We start from the raw sequence: 12,151 nt of genomic DNA, 5'->3' as shown, positions 1-12,151 counted from the left end.
TTGCAAACAGTGTTTTTGTTTACTTTTATTTTGCCTTGCATTTCTTATATAGGGCCTGTTCGAGGCACGTAATAGAAGCGGCATTACTGCCGTACTGATGAAAAATGGCAACATTGTTGCAACTGCCCAACTGGTAATTCATTGCTAGAAATTCACACAGAACGTGATACTTTAATAATTCGGGCAACACTGCGGTTGTGCTTGCAACTCGAACAAGCCCATTCATATAGCCTTATTTTCAGACATTCCTAGTTATTCCTGCTAATGGGGTTCAATACTTCTTCGTTCGTTCAATCTACTCAAAACTGAATAACTACGCTTCTGAAAGGTATTAGAAAGCTAATTAAAAAACCCTTTTTTTAAATTCCTAATCGTTTCAGTGTTTTTGTTACCCATACTTTTGCACCTACATTCCTTAAGCTGGATAAAAAAAATACCCTAAGTATTTTCAAACAGGTTCTGTTCTACCCAAAAATGATATGACATTTGTGTTTGCTACTTCTATCGTCCAAACTTACGCAGTTCAATTCCCTTTCGTTCCTGTGATGGAACTTATGCAAACAAGTAAGTAATTATTAACGCTCACAAGCGCTACAACCGATATTATTATATTGTTATTATATTATTATGTATTGTTTCTAAAAATTTAATCACTCCGGTATTTGCTATTTAGTGAAACAAAATTCATGTCTGCTAACATGCAACTTTACGTATTCCAAAACCATTTCGTGCCAGCCCCTGAAATTTGTGCAAACAACTTCGAAAATACTAACGCAAGAGAATACAAAAAATAATACAAAAACAAAAATTTGTTGCAATTCCAAATCGTTTCTACATTTTTATTACCCACTGTAAGGGCAGCTATTTTAAAAATCATAAGGTGATATCTTCACGCTTCATTTACTAAAATGGAATACATTTGGTTTCAATTTCACGTCATTCCAAAATTTTTTTTCCCTGAATTTTGTTTCCTTTTATGGTTTTACGTAACTACCGCTAAACGCTTCAAAGGAAATATTATAAAAAATTTTCCAATTCCAAATCGTTTCAGACCATTACATTACCCTTTATTCGGCACATCTATTTTAAAATACATAAGATGATATCTTAGCGCTTCCGTTACCAAAAAGAAAATACTTCCAATTCCAAGTCGTTCCAGCATATCTTTCTACCTAAAAATTTATGCTTTTTTAAATCATAAAAAGTCATCTTTCACATTCACTTCACTAAAATTAAAAATGTTGTGTTTCAATTCCATAGCGTTTCAACAACTGTTTAAATACTCGTTAAACTTATTTTAAGAATTTTCTTTCCTCGCTCTACTTTCTGCTTTTTCAAAGAAGAAACCCAACTGTTCCAATTCCATATCGTTTTCTAATCTGAAAAAAATTCTCAAACATTCAAATTTAGAGCACCCAGAGACGTGTTTCGATTTTACTGAGTTCAAATGTTTATATCGAGTCCTAACCGCCAAAATAACATAAGCGAAATTTTTTTTTTCAAAATTTTCTTTTTGATGCAGAAGCGCATCTAGATGTATTGGGAATATTTCTGCATCAAAAAAGAAAATTTTGAAAAAAATGTCGCTTACGTTATTTTAGCGGTTAGGGCTCACTATCAATTTTTCTACACAAAAGTAAAAAAATCCATGCCAGAAATTTAGTTAAAAACATTTTTATACTATATATGTATATACATATACATATAACAAACATTAATTTACGCTAAATATTTACATTACAATCGTTAAAGGACAATTTTACTTCGATTAGCCGAATTAAATTTCAGGCTTTTTAATTCATTAAAAATAAAATAGTCCCTTTTTGATATAATAAGTGTTGGTTAGCGTGGTTTATTTTTTGTGCAGTAATAGCATTAAGGCTCGCTGTGATATATACATTTTTTCCGCATTTCCGTAACTAATTTCTGTTGTCAAACAAAAGGTATGCGTAATCAATAAGAAGCCAACTAAGTAGCAAAAACTAAATTCAAATCTACGAAATTTCGTTTGTTTTTGTAGCCAATGCGGATTTTTTGTTTAAAATAGGTTAGTGTAGCTACTTATGCAGTAGATATTTGATTAGTTAAAGTAAATATTAATTATTTTGCCATAAAATCGCTTAAATGCATATCAATAATAATAAAAGTCGTGAGGAGTAGCATGAATATATTTTATTAATTAAAAATTTGATAGCGTCATGTGTGTAAAAAAATTGGAAATTAATTATATATAAGAAGAAAATTTATGTGATACTAAATTATGGTGAGACTAACTTTGATGCTAAATTTGCGTGTCTGAATTTTGACCCTCTGATCAATCCAGCTCGGACGACGACCGCTTTGGCTTTGGATGGATGGCTTTATGTGTTACGAGTACAACGTGTGAACGATTTAACGGTAACGGTAACGGTAACGTTTTTTTTTTTTTTTTTTTTTTTTGTAACAGCAAACAGTAGTAATAAATCGGAAAGTAAATTTGTTTCATAACGGACACAGTTTCAATTTGTTCGAATCGTAACAGTAATTATTGAGTGGGTATGGATTTGAAGAAAAGAATTTTTGAAAATTTTCATTTAGTAAATTTGTTTGTTTGTTTTAGTATACGTTTTTTGGTGTAGCTTTTTTAATTAACATAACTACGAGTACTTAAGAATAGTGAGTATGTAGTAGTCTTGGTAATTGTTTTTTTAGATGTTTAGAGCATAATACAATAATGGTATATGTATTTGAATAAGTATTTAACATTTTTAGAATATGTAGTATATAGGTGTGTATGTAACGGGTGATTTTTTTGAGGTTAGGATTTTCATGCATTAGTATTTGACAGATCACGTGGGATTTCAGACATGGTGTCAAAGAGAAAGATGCTCAGTATGCTTTGACATTTCATCATGAATAGACTTACTAACGAGCAACGCTTGCAAATCATTGAATTTTATTACCAAAATCAGTGTTCGGTTCGAAATGTGTTTCGCGCTTTACGTCCGATTTATGGTCTACATAATCGACCAAGTGAGCAAACAATTAATGCGATTGTGACCAAGTTTCGCACTCAGTTTACTTTATTGGACATTAAACCAACCACACGAATGCGTACAGTGCGTACAGAAGAGAATATTGCGTCTGTTTCTGAGAGTGTTGCTGAAGACCGTGAAATGTCGATTCGTCGCCGTTCGCAGCAATTGGGTTTGTGTTATTCGACCACATGGAAGATTTTACGCAAAGATCTTGGTGTAAAACCGTATAAAATACAGCTCGTGCAAGAACTGAAGCCGAACGATCTGCCACAACGTCGAATTTTCAGTGAATGGGCCCTAGAAAAGTTGGCAGAAAATCCGCTTTTTTATCGACAAATTTTGTTCAGCGATGAGGCTCATTTCTGGTTGAATGGCTTCGTAAATAAGCAAAATTGCCGCATTTGGAGTGAAGAGCAACCAGAAGCCGTTCAAGAACTGCCCATGCATCCCGAAAAATGCACTGTTTGGTGTGGTTTGTACGCTGGTGGAATCATTGGACCGTATTTTTTCAAAGATGCTGTTGGACGCAACGTTACGGTGAATGGCGATCGCTATCGTTCGATGCTAACAAACTTTTTGTTGCCAAAAATGGAAGAACTGAACTTGGTTGACATGTGGTTTCAACAAGATGGCGCTACATGCCACACAGCTCGCGATTCTATGGCCATTTTGAGGGAAAACTTCGGAGAACAATTCATCTCAAGAAATGGACCGGTAAGTTGGCCACCAAGATCATGCGATTTGACGCCTTTAGACTATTTTTTGTGGGGCTACGTCAAGTCTAAAGTCTACAGAAATAAGCCAGCAACTATTCCAGCTTTGGAAGACAACATTTCCGAAGAAATTCGGGCTATTCCGGCCGAAATGCTCGAAAAAGTTGCCCAAAATTGGACTTTCCGAATGGACCACCTAAGACGCAGCCGCGGTCAACATTTAAATGAAATTATCTTCAAAAAGTAAATGTCATGGACCAATCTAACGTTTCAAATAAAGAACCGATGAGATTTTGCAAATTTTATGCGTTTTTTTTAAAAAAAAAGTTATCAAGCTCTTAAAAAATCACCCGTTAGTAGCATTAGGATACGTATATAAGAATGTTTAAGAGAAAGAATACATGTATTTGCATAGCATACAAGAGAGTAGAAGAGTAAGAAAAGTGAGAGAGTCATACTAGGGAGTCACTCAAAATCAAAATTGAGTCGTTAAACACTTTTGAAAGGTTGAAAGGTGAGTACATATGTAATTGCAATTATGTGGATTAAATGAATCCACTTCGTAGGAAAATTTGGGATTTATAGAAGAAAAAAAATCTGGAATTTACTTTTGTAAGAAAACATTTCAAATGAAGACTTTATGATAAAATGAAAAGGAAACTAAAAACGTTGAAGCGTAAATTTGCTTTGTAATTTGCAAAAAAAGATACTACCCGCATAAAATACAAAAACAGTTTTAAATGAGTTTAATTTTATAAAGCGTTTTGATTACGAAACTTGAAGATTTTTTTTTTATCAAAATGAAAATGCAGAACAATTAGAGATACTTAAACTTTCAACTAAAAATTGTGGTTAAAATATCTTTTTATAGCATAGGAGCTTACACTTAGTTAATTAGGGGCGCCGCCAGTGTTAGAAGTGGCCACAATAACTCTCTGGCTAACTGCTATCTGCATGGCTGCTCTTCGCCTTAGCTACATATATACCGAAGCTAGTGAGAGAGGTAAGAGTGGTCCTAATTCCTAGAGCGGTGAATACGGGCCATAGCAATGCAAAGAATTTTAGACCCAGCAGTAACTTTTCATTTCTCTTCAAGATAATGGAGAGTCTGAGATTTTCCTCCGAAAATTTCAACAAGGCCCAACATGCTTATCGAAAAGTAGAACAGTTCTTCTATGAAATTGGTGGGAATGTTGAATAAGTCTTCTACCATATGAAATAAGCGACTGCAGCCTTTTTGGACGTGGTAGGCGCCCTTAACAAAGTTAGTCGGATACCAAAGTTACTCCCCGCCATGGTAGCTGCAGCACTAGATCCACTGATCATTCTCTGGACTGAAAATGCGTTGAGTACCAAAAAACATCAATTGCTCCCAGAGAATCTTTAACGAATTCCTGTTTAGGTCTTCGAAAAAATGCACTAAAGCTGTTGCGTATGCAGACGGTTTTTGTCATTCTGGTCGTAGAGAATCATTTCGACAGTCAATGACTCTACAATTCGCACTGAATGACCTGGCAAGCTGGGCAGAAAGGAATGGTCTAGCGGTTAATTTTGAAGGAAATTCGAGACTGTGCAATATAAGTATTTTAAGATTTTTTCATAAATTCAGTCCTCCAAAAGTTGTTCGTGGTTAAAGTTTACCACTAAATATCAATAACCTTTTCTTCAAAATTTTATAATATATAATTTTTTTACATCGCTAAAAAATTTTAACAAGGATTTATACGGTTTTTGGTCAAAGAACACACTATACATATATGTATGAAAAATAACTAAAATTAAATAATAAAAATAATAGTCAGAACTTTTAAATTTGTGGTTGGCGTATAATTGTGATACATACTTTATTAAGCCTCAGGATCCGAAAAATCTAACATTTTCTTTTTTTCAAGCATGACCTTTTTTTCAATGAAAATTAAAAATTTTTGGCGGATAACTTCTTCGAGAGGTTACACAACTTAATGAAAACTCCATTAGAGGATTTGCTAGGATTCGCTGAAAATCAAGCCGGTTTATAGAAATGTCATAGGGAAACCCTCTCCTGGACATCGCAACAGGCCTATGTACATACCCGTATATACAGTGGGGATCGAAAATATGTACATTGTGATTTTTGTCGAATATTTGCAGGGTTTTTAAAGTTATTTTTTTTATAAAAACATGCTTCATTCCTCAATCAAAATCATATAAATTAAACGTTCAAACTTTATACGGAGCTTATTTGGTTGGTTGGTAGAAGCTTCGCCTGAGCACATGCCCAGAACCCAATTAGTGCTTACCGCACCATTTTGATACGCTTTCTCTGGGATCCGTGTTTTTTTTTTCTGCTTTCAAACAATCTCGATTTTTCGATGAATCTATTTAGGCTGGTAATGGTGCATTTGGCGATCTCCCTAGGATTTTTGATGGAAAAACTCCCTAGTGTGTCATACCTCATTCGTGCTAGTACTGGACCACCGAAAAGATAGTGTAGAGTCGTTTCCTTACTTCCAACAGCTACGGCACCGAGGTGTTGTAAAGGTGGGAATATGTGAACACATAGGCGAATGGATCGAACAAATGCTTAGAAACAAAATAGAGGCACTCCTCAAGAGGGGTTCTGTCTTCGCTACTGTGGGTGGTGGCACTGAACGACATTCTACTTGACCTCAACAAAGGTGAAGTGAAGGTAGTTGCATATGCAGATGATGTAGTGATGGCTTCACCACAATTCGATTGTAATGTTATTGAAGGGCAGTTTCAGTCGATCTGCCCTTAATGTGTGCATGTTGAGCTATGGAAAGTTTGGAGTTTCCCAGAAAATGCCTTCTGTGTAAGTCTAACAGTCTTTGCAATAACTTTAGCAGGAAAGATGTTAGACTTATTGGTCTGAAGTCTTTAGCTTTTTCATTATTTTTTCTTCCCGGTTTGGGAATGAAGGCAACTTTGACCCTTTACCAGGTTTTCGGAATGTATGTTAAGCTGATACTGGCTTTGTAGAGCCTTTCCAGCCAGAATACCGAGGACTGCTGTAATTTCTGAAGCATTATCGGTATGATACCATCTGGGCCAGGGGATTTATGTGGGGAGAATTTGTTATAGCGAATTAAACTTTTTCTCTGTCAACGATTGAGTCGTGTAACTCTTTTGAGAGTTCCTGACAAATTGTTTGTGGCCATATTTTCGGCCTCTGATTGCAGCCAGGAAAGTGTGTATTAATGAGGGTTTCTAGTGACTCCTTCGCTGTCCATGCACCATCCTCTCCCTTAAACAGGCTAGAGCTTGTGTTGTCTTTGGCTAATACTTTGCTTAGCTTGACGGAAGGAATCCCTACAGTTCTCTATGGATATGCAATATGACTGCCAAGAGGCAATTTTAATTTTCTTAACCATTTTTTTACTGCTTTAATCCATCTTTTTATGGTTGCCACAGTTTCGTTCTGTAGCACTCCTTGAAGATTTTTCTGAGATTCGATCTGTGCACCCTAAGCTTACAGAGCGTAGAAAAGTTCATTAAAATTTTGAACTTTTAATCTGAACTTTTGGAAAATTTTTGGGTATGCAGTTTTATAGCCTTTAAAATTTTTGTTGATTTTTGGTAATTATTTTTTTTGCTGACGGCCTTTTCTATATTTCCATATAAGCATGACTTTCTTATGGAAGAAAATGTGCAAAGAATTAAAAAAAAAACGACGCCATTTTTTATAAACTGCAACTGCTATATGAAAAAACCCGCAAAAGATGAGAGAAAAAAAATATATATATTAAAAATCAACGCGATTCAGATTAAAAATTCCAAAATTTTTTTAAGGCCCGTATAAAGTTTGAACGTTTGATTTATATGGTTTTAGTTAAAGAATGAACCATATTTTTATAATAGCGAAAAAATGTAGCTTTAAAAACCTTCAAAAGCCACCATGTACTAATTTTTGCTCCCCACTGTATGCATATTAGATATTTAAAAATTTTTGTTTGAGTTTACAATTTATAGTTCAATTATTTAGTTTTTTTTTTTTAAATTTAGTTGTCTTAATCAATATAAAATTATTTAAAACTGTTTTTGTTTTAAGTTTGCTTTTTTAGTATATTCACAAAACTTTTGTTAAACACTTTACTAACGAATTTGCAAATAATACAACTTGGAATTAAAAGAAGCATGGCATTGCGGTTGCAGGAATTTACTAAAAGTTTTTGACCTATAAAATTATTATTTTTTTTTTAATTTAAGCTGCATTGCGGAGCTGAACAAAATCTTACACAGAAAGTGTTAAACTCACAATTGAGTGGCTAGTCTAGGTAAGCAAAAAGCTGCAAGTAAATTAGCGATTGAAATTTTTATTTAGTAAAATCCGCGTACAAGCAGCAGGAATAAAATTTATGATTTTTTGCAAACAAAAGACAAAGCAAATGAATTCCTGCAAGTAAATTAGCGATTGAAATTTTTATTTAGTAAAATCCGCGTACAAGCAGCAGGAATAAAATTTATGATTTTTTGCAAACAAAAGACAAAGCAAATGAATTCCTGAAAGTTTGTGGTTGCGTGTTTTGTAAATTCAATTTTTTTATGCGCAATGAAGAAATGGATTTGCTATGCGATTTTCTAAATTAAGAACAAAAGACTTGTAGTATACATAAGTGTTGTTAGTTTACTGATCTTAGAGTATAGATTTTATTGTTGTGAGTGACCCTTTCAATAGTATAAATATATAGGAAAACATCCAAGATATACAAATACAATATGCGGGCATATTCTAAGCAATGTTTTTTTTTTTTTTTTAATTTTCAAATAATTTAATAGTCACACATAATCGTTGCAATAAAAAATACAAACAACTAAAAAAAGGAATTATACGAAAACATACACCTGACTGCTTAAAAAAACACGCTAATATTAGAAGGAATGGCACTAAGAAAAACCATACCCTCAAACTTACTAATTTAGAAAAAAGTAAAAATATATTTTAAAAAAGAACATTTCAGTTAGAAATTCAAATTACAGTAGAAAAATTTTGCATACGAGTATATCAAAAACCAGTTAAAAAATGATGTTAAGCTAAAAAAAAACAACAATTCGTCACTACCTCTGTATGCTGTAGTCTTAAATTGTTAGTGTCTTTTAGTTTTTAATGTAATATTTTGCTTGATTTGAAGTGCTTATATACTATGTATACTATGTATAGTGTGCATATGTGTTCGTGCTATCAGGCACATGACTTTTGGCCAAGTTGATTTTTGCACTGGTTAATCGCAGCTTTTTTGACTGCTCCCCGCTCGGCTAATTGATGTTGTAATGCGCAAAGCAATTAAAGTACATACACTCCATTGACACAGTATGCATACTCATATACATACATATGTAGATTAGGGTGCATCACCAGAAAGAGTTGCCGGCTTTACAACCAAATTATGAAATTAGTTATATTTTAATGGCCTTATTCATAAAAAATAAAGTAGCTTTAAAGACTGAAAAATGTATGAAAACGTCATTTTGTAAAGCTCTGTAAACCTTTTTTATTTTTTATGAATAAGGCCAGAAGACTTTTGCTAGAAAAGTTTTTCGAAAAAATACTAAGATTCCCGCAAGCTCAACCGATTTGAAAATACCTCCAAAAATTTTATTATTTTGATTATGTTCATAAAAATTGTAAACATATTTATGCAGACCATTTAAGCTTAAACTTTTCTGAACTTATTTTTGAAGAAGAATTTTAAAAACTAATTTAATTTATAAAAAAAAATCGATTTTTAGAGCTATTTTGAATTGGGTACAGCTCACATGAATCTTAATATTTTTCCAAAATATTTTGGCGAAGGTATTAAAATGTAATAATTATATATCCGACGGTAAATTAGTACCGATTTTTATTTTTTATGGGGAGTGATGCACTCTAATGTACATACATACATACGGGTATGACCGTATACATTTCTGCATACTACAACATCGCCATAAGTTGCGCAACAGCAAACTTGCACCAAGTGTATTGCCTCGTCGAAATTCTACACGCTGCTGCTGCATAGAGGGAGGCGACAGGGTTGCACGAGCCAATTTTATGTTAATAGCGTAATTAACGAAATTGTGGTGGCTAAGTAGTAAGCGTTTTCACTTGAGTGGGTTTGCATAAACTGCACTGAGTTTCCCATATCTGTGTATGACTCATTTTATTTTAAGTGAGACCCTGGGAAGGGTGAAAATTACTTTTAAGATTCAACTCTGGAGTATATGTATGTACTCGCAATTATAACTAGCTTATTTCGCATATTTCTACCTACATACGTACTAAAGTCCAAGACGACGGCAAAGAAAAATATATAGATATGAAATCTATTGTACCCTCTACTCTTCACAATGCTTCTTTCAAAGCTAAGTGCCACACAAATTTCAGCAGCGCTTTCGGTGGTGCGGAGTGAATATGTTGAAGCTGTGACTAAGTACATTCAGCTTATACTTTTTTGTTTTTTGTCGAAATAGAACCCACACCCACGTTCCACTACTCGACCAAGCCAAGCTGAGAACAGCAAAGTACAACGCCTCCGAAGCCGATGGAACACTTGCTGAGATTTTCAAAGCCGGCGGTGAATAACTGGTAGAATGTTTGTACCAGCTATTAAGCACTATTTAATCTGATGATAAAATTCCGGAAGATTGGAATCTGCTGGTTGCGCCAATCACCGGGGGTGAAGCCTTTTTAGTACGGCGTATGAGGTCTTATCGTCTGTATTGTATGAAGCCCTTCGTAAATTAACGGTGTGACGTCAGAGCTGGAAAATCCAGCATTGTCCAGATTTTCACAGCAAGTCCAATCCTGGAAAAGATCATCGATAAGCAAATTGACGCACACCATCTTTTTATCGATTTTTAAGCCGCATTTGACTAGACGAAGGTAATCTGCTCCTACGACGATGCCATGCCTGAATATGCAATCTCTTCAAAACTATGTAGAGTGAAGTTGAGCACAACTTTTAGCTTAATTGGAATTGGGAAGGATCTGGCCGCGTCAATTTGAGTTTGGAAAGCGTAAAAAGTATGAGTTGCCAATATATAAGAAAAGCTTCGATGACCTCAATACCAGAGGCATAAATGCAGCATTCTCCAGCTTGAGCAGATGGTCAGAGCAGCTAGTAACTAAATATGCTAGTGGATTAGCTAAACCACCTGCGCCGTATCGCGCTCACTCTGGCCATTGCTCGATGAGCTTATAACACTACCAGGCTCTCATAACCAATTGTTAGGCTTCTCATATTAATACTAGCGGTACACTGGACCTTAAGACGCCAGGTTCGTAGCGTCGCATAAGGAGGTCTGCAGACGCTGTAGAGATGAAGGACAGGTAGAATCCATTCAAGACTTCCTGGGAAATCATTGCTTCGAGAGCTTGCAGAGCTTAGGGAAAACCCCAGTAGAAGGTCTGCTAGGATTCGCAAGAAAATCGGTAGGGCTTAAAATCGTGCGGGGATAGGCATGCGAAACCCCCTTCAGGGCATAACAATGGGGATATGCCGTCATAGAATTAGGTATAACCGAACCTAATCTAAGGGATTTGATAATTATGTATTAGTAATTTTCTGAAATTTCACTGGTTACACAAATACACTGAACCAAAAATCCATCTCTGGATCAAAGAAAAACTTTCCTTACTTTAAGGTCGAAAATTCTTCCGAATGCGTCAAAAATTCTCCATAATACGTAATTTTTCTTTGGAATGTGTAAAAACGTACACGAAAATATGGAACCGTGGATGTAATCTATCATTTTGAAGAAATGTTGGACATGAAAAGAGGATAAAACTTCTTTAGTGCTGTTTCGTTCCCATTTTTCTTCATTTTGATTGCTGTTTTTCTTCAATTAAGAGAAGTTTTTTTTTTGGGTGTAGCCATATCGGTCGGAAAGACTCCCGTTTGTTTTTTTTTTAAAGCAATCATGGAAAATTAGACCTTGTCAACCAATTATACTTCGCTGCAATTGGTTAAGACACGATAGACCCGCCAAATTTAACTAACTGGTAATAAGCGTCAAATATAAATATTTATATAACTAACCAAAAACATATCTTTACTAAGCCACAGCGCATGCGCAGAGCAGTTGATGAGTATTAGGACTGTAATATGTTTAAAACATTTAATGTATGAATAAATTATTATGCATGTGTGTATTTGGTTATGTAAATATATGTATGTGTGAATATGTTTTTGTGATAAAGTGTAGAAGCCATTATTGACTCCGATTAGGTTTTTGATATGTATTTGTCTTTCAAAAAGTTGACACCTTTGAAGTACCTAATTTTTGTGTTAAAAAAATAAAACTAATTTAATCCTAAAAACACTTATACAAAAAGTGAAACTAAAAACCAAAAATAATATGAATTCTTAAATATAATTGAGACTAACAAATAACTCATTAAACACTCATACATAAATACATTCATAAACACACACACCACAC

At 34.3% G+C, this 12,151-nt stretch overlaps 1 protein-coding gene across 1 annotated transcript in view; it reads right to left on the bottom strand.

The window, feature by feature from the left end:
• Positions 1-2,367, bottom strand: part of LOC118751018 (sodium/potassium/calcium exchanger Nckx30C-like) — a gene marked incomplete at its 5' end in the record, with an annotated part of 50,145 nt that extends 47,778 nt beyond the window's left edge. Inside the window, one exon of the mRNA XM_036485779.1 lies at positions 2,275-2,367. Within this exon, the coding sequence (XP_036341672.1) occupies positions 2,275-2,367 (93 nt within the window). The remainder of the gene's footprint in view (positions 1-2,274) is intronic.
• Between the last annotated feature and the right edge of the window lie 9,784 nt (positions 2,368-12,151).

The sequence above is a fragment of the Rhagoletis pomonella genome, unplaced genomic scaffold, assembly GCF_013731165.1.
Source record: "Rhagoletis pomonella isolate Grant_MI unplaced genomic scaffold, Rhpom_1.0 Rhpom_scaffold_00494, whole genome shotgun sequence".
Classification (NCBI taxonomy): domain Eukaryota; kingdom Metazoa; phylum Arthropoda; class Insecta; order Diptera; family Tephritidae; genus Rhagoletis; species Rhagoletis pomonella.
This window is presented reverse-complemented; position numbering and strand designations above follow the sequence as displayed.